The following is an 18,504-nucleotide window of genomic DNA, read 5'->3' as shown; positions in this document are numbered from 1 at the left end:
TTAGTTGATAATATACCTGAAAATGCATCTTGGTTAGAAAAGGTAGTACCGGTAGTTATAGTTAGATCAAGTGGAACTTTGTCACCACTTATAATTTCTACTGCAATATGTAAATATGTATTTATTTTTCAGCTCTCACAAGTCTTCACACAGCCATAGAGGATCTAAAGAAAGAAATACATCACCTCAAATTAAACACAGTATCAAAAACAGCATTTGATGAACTTAAACATGATAACGAAAAAATCCGACATGAATTAGACTCACTGAAAGCTACCAGTAATAGAAAGCTGAGAGACCTTATAAACGAAGTGGACGAAGAAAAGAAGATTCGACTCAGTACTCAAGTGGAAATTGAACGCATTAAGAAATTAGTCAATGAATCGCATGTGTAGCTGTACATACATTATCATTATTTTCCTATAAACTGGTCAGTTCAAGGTCGTCGGTTGTTACGTCAGTTCAAGGTCGTCTGTTGTTACACCAGCTGGTCAATTCAAGGTCATCTGCCTAACAAGTTTTTTCTCTGTACAGTAGAATTCCTCTGCCAACTAGAACTTTACATGATAAACAAGCATTCTTTTATTCAGTTTTGTTCATGAGGGAAGCAAGTTCGTTAAGATTTTGTTGGAGAAATATAAGATGTTGCCTACTATATCACTTTCTGAGCATGTCTGCATATTATTTTTAAAGGTTATATTAGAATTGATAAGACCTCAGATAAAATGACATTTGTGTCCCTCCAAATTACATTTTTCATCACAAACCAGCTATAGAAAAGCATTCATTAATTGACAGGGGTAAGACTATTTTTAAACAACCTTGGGTTTCTAGGCACGTTTAAGCTATAGATATGATATGACTGCTGAGATGATTTAATTTTCCCGAAAATAAAAAGTTGACCAAAGTCTTGTGACAATTTTGTTTTTACATCCTGGTCTATATAGTGATCACTTGATCAGTCACATGATACTGATTCATTAAATGTAGATTTATGATTTTGGACACTGGTAAAATCTGTGTTATTACCTGATGAATTCCTCTTTATTATCAACATTAAAGACTTTCTATTTGCCCTGTTGAAACATTCTGATGGCGCAGCTGTTGTGACTTGAAGAAACAAAAATCTGTGTTTTCATATTTTATACTTGACTGTGTTAAACACAAAAATTCACAATAAATCTCTTGTTTTATGTGCCATTTATTTGTTTGTTAAACATTAGAGATTTTAATCAGTAAAATTCAAAACCATGCTCTATATTTGATGGGTCTCATCTAAATTTCCAAATTCACAAATATCATACATCATTGTACCATGTTCTCTTTTCATCATTTTGCCATGAAGAAGACTAATGGACTGATCAGTTTAAAGTCAGCTATACATATCTATGTTTAATTTATTACTGTAGTGAAGGCAGTAGAAGGTTCTCAATATTTATTGCATGCAGTAGATCAAATTAATTATTCATAGTGTTTTCCTTATATAGTATTTTTTTATTTGCTATGCATTAGTGAAGATCATTTAAATTTTCACATTTTCAAGTAGCTATTTTCTTTGTCAATTTTTTACAATTTTTATGAAATTTATATATACAAAATATAATATTGTTGAAAGTATTAAAATTTTTATGTATTTTTATCTTAAAAATATATCTTGCACAGAAATTAGAAAAATAATGGTAATTCCAAAGGTTATAAATTGACCTGAAAGATATACAAATCAGTGGAACTGGTGAAATGCCCCAACAAGGTTAAAAATAAAATGGAGTTCTGACCCTCCAGATTATGTATTTCTTGGAAAGCTCAAACTAAACACAACAACCTCATACCTTCTGTCACTGATCTGTTTGAAGGAATAACTTAAAACAAATTTTTATTGTACATTTATAAGTTAATAAAGTATTCTTTTTTGCTAATATTTGAAAGGAAATATAATAGCTAAACTCTACTTTCACTTTTAACGAGATCTTTACAGTTAACTTTACCCTGACAAAACCAGAAAGTTTCCTATTGTCTCATTCTTTGGGGAAATTTTGAAAAACAATTTTAGAATACTGGCTCTTTTCACAAAAAATTTTTAAGACAAAAATTGATTTTAACTTATATTTAAATTTTCATGTTGGTTCTAGTAAGGTTTTTTGTGAAATTGATCACAGACTAGTATAGGCATTTAAAGCTTTGATATAAAAGGTTATTATCCAGGCAATTATTTTAGTTTTAAATGTAATGAATTTATTCCCAATACTTCAAGTGCATTCATATGTTTATAAATATAACACATTCCTTGTTGTGAACAGTTATTACATTGTTTTATTTGTGATTCAATATTTAAATTCAAATCAGAGGCTTTAAATTTAATCTAAAATTTGGTAAATATTCTTGTTGCATGATATGTTACTTATGCTTATTTCTTCCTTGTACATAAATAGAATTTTTGGGTAATTTAGAGATGTTCTGTCATACTAAATTCAGACTTAAAAAAATTAAAAAAATATTTGGTTGAACAAAGTCACTGCCTAGTATGTCATTATTGTTGTCAGTTAGAAACTCATCATAAATCCATCACTGATACAGTAGGAATCTTATATTAGAATTTCCTTTTATATCTCTACATAATTTCACATTTTTAAAGAATCAAAATTTTTTTATGCTTTACCATACATATAGTTTTACAAAGATTTTGATTTGTTTTTTTCTTTCAAAAAGTTAAATATGCAGAAGAAGTACTAACAATTACCCTAACAAAACTGTATATTATATATATAAATATATCTTGTATACCTCTCACTCATATTATGGTGCTTGTAATTCTAATATAGTCAGGAGTTTTTCTGTTTTTGATACATTTTGTATTTTTGAATTGATTTAAATATTAGCCGACATTTGTTTCTATGATCTGAGATGGGCAATATGACTGTAAAATAATGAATTCATGTCCCCACTGGCTTGTTTGATGGAGAATTTACCATATAATGGGTTGTAATTGCTTGTAAATATTACAGTAAGCCATACTACAATAACTCTTTTAACAGTACCATCTGAAAAACAGTAAAAACTCCTGACTGATTATGTGTGTGTTCTATACAGGGCATTAATATATCTCATTATAATATTATTAAGTGTATTAGAATCTCAAAGAATTCCACATGAATATAATTCAGGTGTTGTTGCTGAAGACTTTCTTTACTGTTCTCACAAGATACCTTAATAAACTGGGGACCTGTAGGAAACGTGTTCTCACAAGATACCTAAAGTAACTGGGGACCTGTAGGAAAGGTGTTCTCACAAGATACCTAAAGTAACTAGGGACCTGTACGAAACATGTTCTCACAAGATACCTAAAGTAACTGGGGACCTGTAGGAAAGGTGTTCTCACAAGATACCTAAAGTAACTAGGGACCTGTAGGAAACGTGTTCTCACAAGATACCTAAAGTAACTGGGGACCTGTAGGAAAGGTGATCTCACAAGATACCTAACGTTACTAGGGACTTGTCGGAAATGTGTTCTCACAAGATACCTAAAGTAACTGGGAACCTGTAAGAAATGTGTTCTCTAATAAATCTCACAAGATACCTAAAGTAACTGGGGATCTGTAGGAAACGTGTTCTCACAAGATACCTTAAGTAACAGGGGATCTGTAAGAAATTTGTTCTCACAAGATACCAAAAGTAACTGGGGACCTGGAAGAAATGTGTTTTCACAAGATACCTAAAGTAACTTGGGACCTGTAAGAAATGTGTTCTCTAATAAATCTCACAAGATACCTAAAGTAACTGGGGATCTGTAAGAAACGTGTTCTCACAAGATACCCAAAGTAACTGGCACCCTGCAGAAAACTTGTTATATTTTATAACTTTGATTTTTTTTGAATTACCATGGACTAGCTGACTTCAGCAAACAATATGTACTAAAACTGAATATTTTTGTACAGAAGTTTTACTCAGACAGCTGTTTAACTTTTCAATGGTGTCTTGTAGTGATTTAAATAGACCAGATCCTATTTCAAAATATTATTAAGAAATTCTTATTTTTAATCATTGTATATTTGTATAGTTACATTTTAATTAATGCTTAATGATATTGCCATTAAAAAGACCCTCTTCTCACATAAATGGTTAAAACTTTACGTAGCCTATATCTAAATTCACCAAGTTGTGTCCAGCACTGAACTTTTTAAATGTCCTGAAATATATTAAAAATATTTGGTCCTGTTGTTTCTCACAACCATAGGGTGCTACATAAATATCGTAAGTTTCACCTACTTCATGTTTGTTGGATATATTGTATGTTAAGATACAGAAGAGGGGGTAACATTTTGTGAACTTTCACATGTGTTAATTCATGATATTCATGCCATGCATGTTGTTAACAGAGATGTAAAGAGATTAGACCCAACAGTTATTTTATCAATGGAATGAAAGAACATTTATTAAAGTGAAAAAAAGTTAAATTGATTATTATTGTTATTATTATTCAAAAGAATTCCCAAGATGAATATGGAATGAAGGAGCAGTGCATAAATATAGGTTTTTGCTTTATATAAATTTTAATTCATCAGTTCTATAAATAGGCTGTATTATAACACAATGTGTACAATATCATGGCTTATAGCTTATATCATATCAGAGATAGCCAATCTCATGGTTAGTGAACTATATATAAATTGATTTGAATGTGGAATGTTTTATAGATCCATCTCCCCAATAGAGTTGTTTTGTCAGTGCATACATCTTAGAAAGTCGCAAAGGTCCATGAAAATAAAGTTATCTTGACCAAGATTTTACACATGAACGACTAGTGCAGATCTAACATAAAAGAATGAAATTGTTGTCGGTGCACACATATTTGATAGCACTGGGTAACATGCTAAATGTCCCAACTAACTCAAACATTCTTTTTAATACAATAAAGAATTTATTCTGGGTAACTAAAATGAAGTCTGTCTTACTGATAAAATATACTTTCATGTAGGTCATTTTTCTCTTTGTTTTTTTTTTGTTTTGTTAGAATGCATGTCTGGTCAATAGATGTGATAAAAGTCATTCTGCCAATAAAATAAAGCTTGCCATGTAGTGATAGAGCTTTCATTGTTATATTTAGATCTGTATTAAGCTTTGTATTCCTGGGTCCATACAAGTTCAGTGAAATCTTAGAAGTGTGTCATTCGTTATAAGAATCTTGTAATGATAAAAATAGGAATTGAATCAAATTTAAAACATGAAGCAATGTACACTGAAATATCATTGTATATCATGTAAAATAGAGCTATAAATTGTCCAAATTCAACAGTTAACTTCACAGAAAGGAGAGAGAGAAAAAAACACATATTACCAATATTCTTTGATTGAATTGAATTGAAGTAATTATCAACTCATTGTAAATATGTCAACAATAATGTCCACAAGATGGACGTTTTTACCAGCCATTGCTAGCAATGTTTACATTACCTTATTCTTATGAAGATCAGGATTAACTATATAAGTGACACACTTCCTTACGTCTATGTTAAATAATCAAAAGTTTATTTTCCTTAATTTGACATGTTTGGACTAGGTTATATGCTGTTTGTTAAGTGCTTTCATTATTTTGTTTATAAATAAGTTTGCATTCTATTTTTGTATCATTTGTATGTACATATATATATATAGATATACTGGTATATATTATGTATATAAATTTAAACATTCCTGATATTTGTAAACATGTATGATATTAAAAAAAGAAATAAGAAAACATCTTGTATTAATTCTGTCCCTAGATTTACAGATAAAGTCATATGATGGATTGGTGTTAAACATCTAGTGGCAAATATTACATGTAATCAGGATAGGAACATGAACCATGCATTGTAATAGGCCATATAATCAAAATCTTTCAGCATTCAAAATTGCTGTTGTAGACAATTTTACAACACCACAGATATTACTTGTTTTTGGTAATACATTTGTATTTTTGCATTGATGGACATCCACAACCAAATTCAATGAATGTATGGAAGAAATTTGTGTTTTGTTATGAATGTCCTTATATTATACTTAACAGATATTTACTATAAATATGACGAAATCTTGCAAAGTTGCAATTTTGAGACATCTTAGTATTTGGAATTTGGTTACATGTTCAGCAATGCAACATCCATGTATTATGGGTTGGGATCAGAAAAGTTACGAGATATTTCAAAAGATGCTGCACCTTTATGTCAAATAACTAAAGCCTGTATCAAAGGATAAAAACAGTTCTTGCTGGACAAGAAAATGTCCTAAAAATGTGTTTAACATAAGGCTCTAGGTCATGGCTATATGCAATACAATGTCTTATGACAACACTCAATCATGTTAATGTCAAAAGATATAATAGTTTGACCTTGGCAAGTTGTTTTGTACGAGAACCACAAGAAGAACAGGGAACATAAAGACATCAGCACAAACTGCTGAAAAACAGCCTTCGTTGTACAGGGCCTCTCTGAATTAAAAGAGGATGGTCTATAATTTAATATAGTTTTATAAGGTTCTCTCACTGGAGACAAGTTTTTTATAGTTGGTTGACCGTTATGGAATATCACTTGAAGACAAGTTTTTTTAGAAGAGTTGGTTGACCGTTATGGAATATCACAAATGAAGACTGAGGTGTTCTAATTGTAACCATCCTGTCTTCTTTTCTTGTATGAATCACTGAATAAAACTTCTCACAGAGTTTGTACTTACATTAGCAACACGGCTGGTGTTGCATGTGGAGCAGGATCTGCTTACCCTTCCAGAGTACCTGAGATAACCCCCAGTTTATGGTTGGGTTCATTTAGCTCTGTCTTTAGTTTTCTATGTTGTGTTTTGTATACTGTTGTTTGTCTTTTTCCATGATGTTGTCATATGTGGTTGAATACCCCTTTGGTATCTTGTGCCTCTCTTTTATAAAACAATAGAAAGCAGATTAACACCCAGAACATGATAAAGCAAACACTGGTTTATCAAATAAATAAGTAAGATTGGATCAATTGTTTATTTTCAATCCATAAACATGATATTCAGTATCACAGATTTACACAGATTTAAATGAAGTATGTTACCACTACATTATACAAAACAAAAACATAAGCTTAAAAGTTTACTGACTCTCACAGAAAAATAACAAACATAAAACATTCTCAGCAGAGTCAAACTTAAAAACATTTACTCTCTTATAAGCATAGGCCAGTATTTTATTCAGTCAGTTTCATACATCAAAAATAGGAATACTTTCTAATCAAATAGTAACCTGCACAAATGAATGCATTAAGGACACTTTATATGGATAATTGTGAACAAAAGAGTACGTGTACTGTAACCTTTATTAAGACGAGGTTGGTTGTTGATAACAGCACAGGTGTCATGGTTTTGGATACAGCATATTAAAAATGATGTAATCCCCCACCCAGATGTTACCCTGCTTTTTACAAGGAACTGTATACTACAATTGACCATCAAATAGCCAGACAATTTTGTTGCTGAGGTAGTCTCATAATCAAGTGTTGTTAAAAATTAAATAAAGATTACCAGATTCCATAGTTTAAAAAAAAGGAATTCCTTACTCTTTATTAGAACACTGAGTACACTGAAAAGACTATTCCATATTTTAATTAGAATCCTATCTTGCAGGGTTGAGTAATTTTTAAGATAAAATTAAACTTATTGTCAGGCCAGCTACAGAAACAAAAAGTTCCATAACTCCGAAAAGACAAATGAATTGGAACAGGAATCAACCTACTGGTACATTAATTAACATCTTGTGAAATAATATTTCATAAATCTATTGTAAGTTATACAAAATTGTAAGCCATTTGTACAAATTATGGAACAAGAGTGCACACACTGAAATGTCTCGCCTGCTTTACTGATCATTGATTTTATGTTGATAGTCCTAAATATAAAAACTTTACTACAAGTATCACATAAACTTACCATGATCCAAGAAAATGAGGTCAAGGTCAGTCATTCCATACACCAAACATAGTTGACCTATTGCTTCTAGTTTCTAAGAAAAAACTTAACATTGACAAATGAACCATGAAAATGAGGTCAAGGTCAAATAAAACCTGTCAGACTGACATGTACATTGTAAAATATTTCCATACACCAAATATAGTTGACCTATTGCATATAGTATTAGAAAAAAAAGATCAAAACACAAAAACTTAACTTTAACCACTGAACCATGAAAATGAGGTCAAGGTCAGATGACACCTGCCAGTTGGACATGTACACCTTACAATCATTCCATACACCAAATATAGTAGTATCTGATATATGAACTTGACCACGAAAACTTAACCTTGTTCACTGATCCATGAAATGAGGTCAAGGTCAGATGAAAACTGTCTGACAGGCATGCGAACCTTGCAAGCCATGCACATACTAAATATAGTTATCCTATTACTCATAATAAGAGAAATTAGCATTACAAAAAATATTAACTGTTTTTTCAAGTAGTCACTGAACCATGAAAATGAGGTCAAGGACAAAGGACATACGACAGACAGAATTTCATAACATAAGGCATCTATATACAAAGTATGAAGCATCCAGGTCTTCAACCTTCTAAAATATAAAGCTTTTAAGTAGTTAATGCCGTTGAGGCCGAATCACTATCCCTATGTCAAGCTTTCTGCGACAGAAGTCGCAGGCGCAACAAAAATGCAATTTTTTTCATGATCAAGATCTGAAACCACATTCATAAGGAATCATATTTTCATAAATGCTATTTCTTCAATAACTAAAATATAAAATATGACAATTATACAACAATACATTTTTAGTCTTATTAAGGGCCTTTTTAACACTAGACATTTGTCAATAAAATGTAAGTAAAACTAGTAATAATTTAGATGCACCAAAGATAGTTTTATCAAGGTAGACTGATAATATTATAATTTTCTTAAAACTTCATACTTAAATTTTTTAACTGTTTAATATTTGTATTTATTTTTTATGTCCTTAAGACAATTATACCAAAACATAAATAACAAAACCTCGTTAACATTACCAAGCAGTTTGACAAGGAAAGATAAAAATCCTTTTGTTCTATAGAACTGCATATTAGAAGACTTTTTCCTTAACAATGCTAGTAGATTGCTATAAAGTGAGTTATCTCCCCCTTGTTGTTTCTATATACATTCAATTCCATACATGTACATTTTATAAAAACTTATTGTTTCTTGTCCAGTTTTAACATCTGATTGGTGTTATTTTGTTACAATCCTTTTTTATTATTACCTTATGTTTAAGACAGTATGAGATAGGTTTACAACATGACTTCACAATGAAGGTAAAGTTGCATAAGTTCTAGAAAATTTACAATCACAGGTTGGCACTAGCCTCATTCTGAATCACTTGACCCATGTTCCTGGTTGACTCGGCTGACTGATGCTCGTCCTGAAATAATACAAATAAAAAGTTGGCATTTTTATTGGATATATATGAAAAGAATTTGCCTCATATTGCCTCCTTTTGGGATCTTCCCATTTAATTACCAATGTGAGCAAAAGACAAACTTATTAGATATTTTACAACAGGGTGCCTTTATATGAATCATACATCTTTTTAGCAAAGTTCAAAAAACGATATACAAAAGGGCAGTTTTTGCTTTATTACTTTTTTGCACTATAGTTACAACCTTTTTTAATTTAGCAATAGAATCTTGATGAGTTGTTCTGGCATTATCATATCTTGCACCTTGTAAGACATTTTCTTTTTTTTCCTTTTTTGTTGTTCTTTTTTCATTTAAAGCAACCATTTTTTTTTATAGATACATTAAATAATTCTTCACCTTTACAGGATTTAGATGTTCATAACTATTTTTTTCTTTCTTATAAAGATCATTTTGAATTTGCATGTGCTTTTCAAATTTGCCAGATTTCCTGATTTTGATAGTTTTTGCCCTAAAATATGTCTTCACATAGTTTGGTTTTTTCCTAATTTCCTGATTGTGTCACTTTTTGGGACTTTAATCCAATGTTAATGTGTTTTCTGCACAGATGAAGCTGTTTAGCTATTCCATGATTACCTTTGAGACAGTATAATTAATAGCATGGTGATGTGCAGGATTTATTTTAAAATTTTCACTGTAGCAATATACAGTACAGTTTCATATACATCATACTGTATCTTCATAACCATACAGTTTTATTTTTAATATCATTTGGATAAAAGAAGACAGTACAAGAATAAAATGCTCCGCAGGGCGCAGCTTGATACGACCGCAGAGGTCGAACCCTGAACAGTTGGGGCAAGTATGGACACAACATTCAAGCTTGATACAGCTCTGAATTTGGATTGTGATTAAATATTTGACACAGCATAGGTTTCTGACACAGAACGAATGTGGTCTAAGAACTTAAAAATTTTAAATTGGACATTCACCTATTATGGTCCAATATCCAAAATCTAAATACATGGTTAGATTCAGCATATCAAAGAACCCCAAGAATTCAATTTTTGATGAAATCAAACAAAGTTTAATTTTGGACCCTTTTGATCTCAATGTGGACAAAAATGATAACAGGGCCCAAAAATCAAAAATCTAAATACATGGTTAGATTCAGCATATCAAAGAACCCCATATATTCAATTTTTGTTGAAATCAAACAAAGTTTAATTTTGGACCCCGATTTGGACCAACTTGAAAACTGGGCCCATAATCAAAAATCTAAATACATGTTTAGATTCAGCATATCAAAGAACCCTAAAAATTCATTTTTTGTTAAAATCAAACTAAGTTTTATTTTGGACCCTTTGGACCTTTATGTAGACCAATTTGAAAACGGAACCAAAAATTAAGAATCTAAATACACGGTTAGATTCGGCATATCAAAGAACCCCAATAATTCAATTTTTGATGAAATCAAACAAAGTTAAATTTTGGACCCTTTGGACTTCAATGTGGACCAATTTAAAAACGAGGCCCAAAATCCAAAAACTTAATACACGGTTAGATTCAGCATATTACAGACCCCATATATTCAATTTTTGTTGAAATCAAACAAAGTTTAATTTTGGACCCCGATTTGGACCAACTTGAAAACTGGGCCCATAATCAAAAAATCTAAATACATGGTTAGATTCAGCATATCAAAAAACCCCATATATTCAATTTTTGTTGAAATCAAACAAAGTTTAATTTTGGACCCCGATTTGGACCAACTTGAAAACTGGGCCCATAATCAAAAATCTAAATACATGGTTAGATTCAGCATATCAAAGAACCCCATATATTCAATTTTTGATGAAATCAAACAAAGTTTAATTTTGGACCCTTTTGATCTCAATGTGGACAAAGTTGATAACGGGGCCCAACAATCAAAAATCTAAATACATGGTTAGATTCAGCATATCAAAGAACCCCATATATTCAATTTTTGTTGAAATCAAACAAAGTTTAATTTTGGACCCCGATTTGGACCAACTTGAAAACTGGGCCCATAATCAAAAATCTAAATACATGGTTAGATTCAGCATATCAAAGAACCCCATATATTCAATTTTTGATGAAATCAAACAAAGTTTAATTTTGGACCCTTTTGATCTCAATGTGGACAAAGTTGATAACGGGGCCCAACAATCAAAAATCTAAATACATGGTTAGATTCAGCATATCAAAGAACCCCATATATTCAATTTTTGTTGAAATCAAACAAAGTTTAATTTTGGACCCCGATTTGGACCAACTTGAAAACTGGGCCCATAATCAAAAATCTAAATACATGGATAGATTCAGCATATCAAAGAACCCCATATATTCAATTTTTGTTGAAATCAAACTAAGTTTAATTTTGGACCCTTTGGACCTTTATGTAGACCAATTTGAAAACAGAACCAAAAATTAAGAATCTAAATACACAGTTAGATTCGGCATATCAAAGAACCCCAATAATTCAATTTTTGATGAAATCAAACAAAGTTAAATTTTGGACCCTTTGGACTTCAATGTGGACCAATTTAAAAACGAGGCCCAAAATCCAAAAACTTAATACACGGTTTGATTCAGCATATTACAGACCCCATATATTCAATTTTTGTTGAAATCAAACAAAGTTTAATTTTGGACCCCGATTTGGACCAACTTGAAAACTGGGCCCATAATCAAAAATCTAAATACATGGTTAGATTCAGCATATCAAAAAACCCCATATATTCAATTTTTGTTGAAATCAAACAAAGTTTAATTTTGGACCCCGATTTGGACCAACTTGAAAACTGGGCCCATAATCAAAAATCTAAATACATGGTTAGATTCAGCATATCAAAGAACCCCATATATTCAATTTTTGATGAAATCAAACAAAGTTTAATTTTGGACCCTTTTGATCTCAATGTGGACAAAGTTGATAACGGGGCCCAACAATCAAAAATCTAAATACATGGTTAGATTCAGCATATCAAAGAACCCCATATATTCAATTTTTGTTGAAATCAAACAAAGTTTAATTTTGGACCCCGATTTGGACCAACTTGAAAACTGGGCCCATAATCAAAAATCTAAATACATGGTTAGATTCAGCATATCAAAGAACCCCATATATTCAATTTTTGATGAAATCAAACAAAGTTTAATTTTGGACCCTTTTGATATCAATGTGGACAAAGTTGATAACGGGGCCCAACAATCAAAAATCTAAATACATGGTTAGATTCAGCATATCAAAGAACCCCATATATTCAATTTTTGTTGAAATCAAACAAAGTTTAATTTTGGACCCCGATTTGGACCAACTTGAAAACTGGGCCCATAATCAAAAATCTAAATACATGGATAGATTCAGCATATCAAAGAACCCCATATATTCAATTTTTGTTGAAATCAAACTAAGTTTAATTTTGGACCCTTTGGACCTTTATGTAGACCAATTTGAAAACAGAACCAAAAATTAAGAATCTAAATACACGGTTAGATTCGGCATATCAAAGAACCCCAATAATTCAATTTTTGATGAAATCAAACAAAGTTAAATTTTGGACCCTTTGGACCTCAATGTGGATCAATTTAAAAATGGGGCCCAAAATCCAAAAACTTAATACACGGTTAGATTCAGCATATTAAAGAACCCCAAGAATTCAAGAATAAAACCCCATTGAAATTGATCAAGAAATAAGCAATTTATACGAAGTATCTTCTTTTGCACAATACTGTGCAATTGATTATTTCTTGCTATTGCGCAATACTGTACAATTGACAATTTCTTGCTATTGCGCAATATTGTGCTATTGGATATTTCTTGCTATTGCGCAATACTGTGCAATTGAAGATTTCTTGCTATTGCGCAATACTGTGCAATTGAAGATTTCTTGCTATTGTGCAATGCTGTGCAATTGAAAATTTCTTGCTATTGCACAATACTTATTATATAATAATTTACACATCCTGTTTGGTGTGTATCTCCTACCATATCATTATTATTTGCTTTTAAATATAAATCAGAAATAACCAACTTAAAATTTTAAATTTTAAAAGAAAAAAAAAAGAAAAAAAAAAATCCCCCCCCAAAATTTTTTGAACCCCCTTATGATTCATCACCCCCAAACTCAATCTCAGCCTTCCCTTTGTGGTATGGTACCTTGCAGTACAATTTCAGAGAGATCCATACACTTGAACACAAGTTATTGTCTGGAAACTAGAAAAATGCTTATTTTTGGCCCCTTTTTGGCCCCCAATTCCTAAACGTTTCGGGCAATTACCCCCAAACTCAATTCCAGCTTTCCCTTTGTGATATGGAACCTTGTAGTACAATTTCAGAAATATCCAAACACTTACACACAAGTTATTGTCATGAAACTAGAAAAATGCTTGTTTTTTGCCCCTTTTTTGGCCCCTAATTCCTAACATTTTGAGGCAATTACCCCCAAAATCAATTACAGCCTTCCCTTTGTGATATGGAACCTTGTGGTACAATGTCAGAGAGATCCATACACTTACACACAAGTTATTGTCTGGAAGTTACAAAAAAGCTTATTTTTGGCCCCTTTTTGGCCCCTAATTCCTTAACTGTTGGTACCATAACCCCCAAAATCAATCCCAACCTTCCTTTCGTGGTATTGAACCTTATGGTAAAATTTCATGGAGATCCATTCACTTAAACTTAAGTTAGAGTGCGAAAACCAATGTGTCTTCGGACGACGCCAGACAACGACGACGACGACGACGACGACGACGCCAACGTCATACCAATATACGACCAAAAAATTTTTAATTTTTGCGGTCGTATAAAAATGAAAGCAGCAGAAAAACAAACCTAACTTTACCTATTTTTACATACCTGCCCTGATCTGGTTAAGTGAAGCCAGCACACGTAACATAAAAGCGGCAGGGACTGTGATGGTGTCTCTTGTTTCTTCTAACATTATCTCATTACGAGACATAATCTAAAATATCAATGAGAATAATCAAAATCAATGATTTCTATTTCAAATAAAACATATTATAACATTTCACAAGGTTGGTAAAGACTGTCTTGGGGTTAATATAGACAAGAGACATTTGCCAATCCCCTTCTATATTATAGTTTGACAATTCAGGTAACTTTATCTTGAGTAAACATGACATGTGTCACTCATGGAGCAGGAATTCCTAACTGTTCTAGAGCTTCTAAATTCAATTCTAAGTTTCAGAATAATTAAAATACTCAATATTTATTTGTCTGTTTAGTATCATGTACAAACTTGAATGCTGAAATCAAGTATAAAAAAAAATACCATTTTGTTAAAATTTCTATTTCACTTTGTTTTAGGGCTGTCATTGAAACATTTGCTATGTTTAAAGTAAAATATTAAGATAGAGAAAATATTGTAAGAAATCATGTTACCTCGTTTGCTACCTCTTCCTGAAAATTAGGACTTTCATCTAATGGAGACCAGATCTTTATATCATAATCTATACCACTGGATGCTAGAACTAAAACAAAATAAACATATCTAGAATAATTCATTTAAAAGACTTAACAAAAATACAGAAATTACCAAAACTAATTTGCAAAACAGCAGATTACACCAACACCCATCCAACAACAATGAAAAACACATGATCTATTTGTGTAAGTATAAAGGATGGTTAACATAATGTTTCAATCTTTTGCTTGAGGGAATTGAAACCTCAGTTTTAATGAATAATATATCATTGTGACAATCTATCATGATGAAACTAATATGTCATGTCTATGCTGAAGAATGATCAGCTTTATCATGATCAGCTTTATCATGATCAGCTTTATCACGATCAGCTTTATCACGATCAGCTTTGTCATGATCAAAGATTTGGTCATATAAAGTTACTCAAACTTGACTGAATCATTTATTTTGACCAGAAATTGGGTTGTACTCACTTGGATCATATGGGTGAGGCTGTAAGCAGTTGACAACATGTCTGTCTCCCTCCAGAAGCATCACTAGTCTGGCTGTATGTCTGTCCCAGATAAATATGTGGCCACAATCTGAGCCACTCATTACATAACCATCTCCCCAGAAATTAGCTTCCTTTATCTATAAACAGAATAAGCATGATTACAAATTAAAAGTTCTTTTGTCTTTAAATTTCTGTTTGTTCGATGCATTTCAAAACTAAATTCTGAAGTCTGAATGAAAAAAAAGAAAATATAAATTAACTTTGATGTGTCAAGTTCAAGTACAAAAAAATTTGGAAGGAAAGAAAAACTTCTAGTTGAAATACTGATTGACAAATTGACATTGTATGTTTTATTGTGAATGAAATTAGATTCTTTAACTAATAATAGTAAGTCATTCAGCTGTTTTTATAACAATGAAAATGACATGTAAAACTTGCTTCATGTCGACTTCTTTGATGATTGATGATGTGGAAGATTATGTTTGCAGAATACATGTAACCTGATATGATTAAAGAGAAAATTAATAAATCCAAGCTAAGATAACAAAATCATTAAAATCATAATTAAACTGATAAGAGTTATGTAAAAATATTATCTCTCGACCTAAACAGAAAGCGGTGAACAACTACATCCATAAAAAATATTATCTCTCGACCTAAACAGAAAGCGGTGAACAACTACATCAATAAAAAATATATGTCCTAGGAACTGTTTATTTTTTCTCATGTTTAAGAATTTTTTTTAATACTAAATAGAAGATTTCAACCTAGAAAAAAATCAAAAAGTTATTTTGGGTTCCTTCCACTTTAGACTTATCAAGATTGACTGTACTCCAGTTTATAATATTTTACCATGGTTCTAGCATTTCTGTGACCTTTAAACTTCATTTTAAATGAAGGTTGATAGATATTTCTCATCTCCATTTCTTCTTTTTCCTTCTCTTCTTGTCTTTTTCTGTAAAGTTCTTGCAGTTTTATAGCTGTTATGTGTCTTTCTAAGCTGAAATAGAAAAGGTGCATATCATTTTGGATTGTTTAAACAAATATCATCAAACATTCACAAAATTTATCATCTATACAAATATTATATATAGAGGGGTCAGGTGTTGGATATTTAATGTCGTCAGTTGTATTGTCCAATTAGATTTTTGTTAATTCCTTTTCTCCTTTTTATGTATTATATATTTTTTTTCATTTGAATTCAGTCGGAAGTGCATTTTGGAAATGGCAATTTTATACTGTTCCCTCAGCAGGATTCAAACTGAAGCTGTTGAGGTTTTTTGAAGGCAACACTACCCAGTGTATGATTACAGCCTATATAAATCTAACATAAACAGTCATTCAGTGAAGGCAACACTACCCAGTGTATGATTACAGCCTATATAAATCTAACATAAACAGTCATTCAGTGAAGGCAACACTATCCAGTGTATGATTACATCCTATATAAATCTAACATAAACAGTCATGCAGTGAAGGCAACACTACCCAGTGTATGATTACAGCCTATATAAATCTAACATGAACAGTCATTCAGTGAAGGCAACACTACCTAGTGTATGATTACAGCCTATATAAACCTAACATAAACAGTCATTCAGTGAAGGCAACACAATCCATTGTATGATTACAGCCTATATAAACCTAACATAAACAGTCATTCAGTGAAGGCAACACTACCCAGTGTATGATTACAGCCTATATAAATCTAACATAAACAGTCATTCAGTGAAGGCAACACTACCCAGTGTATGATTACAGCCTATATAAATCTAACATAAACAGTCATGCAGTGAAGGCAACACTACTCAGTGTATGATTACAGCCTATATAAATCTAACATAAACAGTCATTCAGTGAAGGCAACAATACCCAGTGTATGATTACAACCTATATAAATCTAACATAAACAGTCATGCAGTGAAGGCAACACTACCCAGTGTATGATTACAGCCTATATAAATCTAACATAAACAGTCATTCAATGAAGGCAACACTACCCAGTGTATGATTACATCCTATATAAATCTAACATAAACAGTCATTCAGTGAAGGCAACACTACCCAGTGTATGATTACAGCCTATATAAATCTAACATAAACAGTCATGCAGTGAAGGCAACACTACCCAGTGTATGATTACAGACTATATAAATCTAACATAAACAGTCATTCAGTGAAGGCAACACTACCCAGTGTATGATTACAGCCTATATAAATCTAACATAAACAGTCATTCAGTGAAGGCAACACTACCCAGTGTATGATTACAGCCTATATAAATCTAACATAAACAGTCATTCAGTGAAGGCAACACTACCCAGTGTATGATTACATCCTATATAAATCTAACATAAACAGTCATTCAGTGAAGGCAACACTACCCAGTGTATGATTACAGCCTATATAAATCTAACATAAACAGTCATTCAGTGAAGGCAACACTATCCAGTGTATGATTACAGCCTATATAAATCTAACATAAACAGTCATTCAGAAAATGACCAAATCAAGATAACTTTTGCCAACTTTTCTATTAACCAGGATAATTCAGTTGTTATATCCCACTGTTCTATACACTGCTACTTTTGCATAGGTACTATTTCTGTACTTAAAATCTGTAGTACTGGAAATTTACTTTTAATATAAAGTACTATTTCTTTACTTTAAAATCATTGTAATATTTAGGTACCTGTATTTTACCCTTTATTTACCTGTTAGAGGGTCTGTTATCTCCTGCATCATCTTGTTCATCACCACTATTGTCAACCTCCAATCTTATCTATATGTCCCCTGTGGAGAACCCCTTTACCCTTTATTTACCTGTTAAGAGGGTCTGTTATCTCCTGCATCATCTTGTTCATCACCACTATTGTCAACCTCCAATCTTATCTATATGTCCCCTGAGGAGAACCCCTTTACCCTTTATTTACCTGTTAGAGGGTCTGTTATCTCCTGCATCATCTTGTTCATCACCACTATTGTCAACCTCCAATCTTATCTATATGTCCCCTGTGGAGAACCCCTTTACCCTTTATTTACCTCTTAGAGGGTCTGTTATCTCCTGCATCATCTTGTTCATCACCACTATTGTCAACCTCCAATCTTATCTATATGTCCCCTGTGGAGAACCCCTTTAC

At 31.8% G+C, this 18,504-nt stretch overlaps 2 protein-coding genes across 8 annotated transcripts in view; one reads left to right on the top strand and one right to left on the bottom strand.

The window, feature by feature from the left end:
- LOC127725274 (CD2-associated protein-like) overlaps positions 1-5,734 on the top strand; it is a 43,540-nt gene extending 37,806 nt beyond the window's left edge. For all 6 annotated transcript variants that reach the window (XM_052232147.1, XM_052232146.1, XM_052232145.1 and 3 more), the window contains one exon: positions 133-5,734. In XM_052232147.1, the coding sequence (XP_052088107.1) occupies positions 133-395 (263 nt within the window). In that variant the 3' untranslated portion in view covers positions 396-5,734. The remainder of the gene's footprint in view (positions 1-132) is intronic.
- A 1,249-nt stretch (positions 5,735-6,983) lies between these two features.
- Positions 6,984-18,504, bottom strand: part of LOC127725273 (DDB1- and CUL4-associated factor 6-like) — a 32,551-nt gene continuing 21,030 nt past the window's right edge. For both annotated transcript variants that reach the window (XM_052232140.1, XM_052232141.1), the window contains exons 14-18: positions 16,217-16,364; positions 15,345-15,501; positions 14,829-14,917; positions 14,283-14,388; positions 6,984-9,405 (exon numbers count right to left, since the gene is read on the bottom strand). In XM_052232140.1, coding sequence (XP_052088100.1) covers positions 9,350-9,405; positions 14,283-14,388; positions 14,829-14,917; positions 15,345-15,501; positions 16,217-16,364 — 556 coding nt within the window. In that variant the 3' untranslated portion in view covers positions 6,984-9,349. The remainder of the gene's footprint in view (positions 9,406-14,282; positions 14,389-14,828; positions 14,918-15,344; positions 15,502-16,216; positions 16,365-18,504) is intronic.

The sequence above is a fragment of the Mytilus californianus genome, unplaced genomic scaffold (genome assembly GCF_021869535.1).
Source record: "Mytilus californianus isolate M0D057914Y unplaced genomic scaffold, xbMytCali1.0.p SCAF_15, whole genome shotgun sequence".
In the NCBI taxonomy this organism is placed as follows: Eukaryota; Metazoa; Mollusca; class Bivalvia; order Mytilida; family Mytilidae; genus Mytilus; species Mytilus californianus.
The sequence above is the reverse complement of the archived record's forward strand: the minus strand, read 5'-3'. Positions and strand labels throughout refer to the sequence as shown.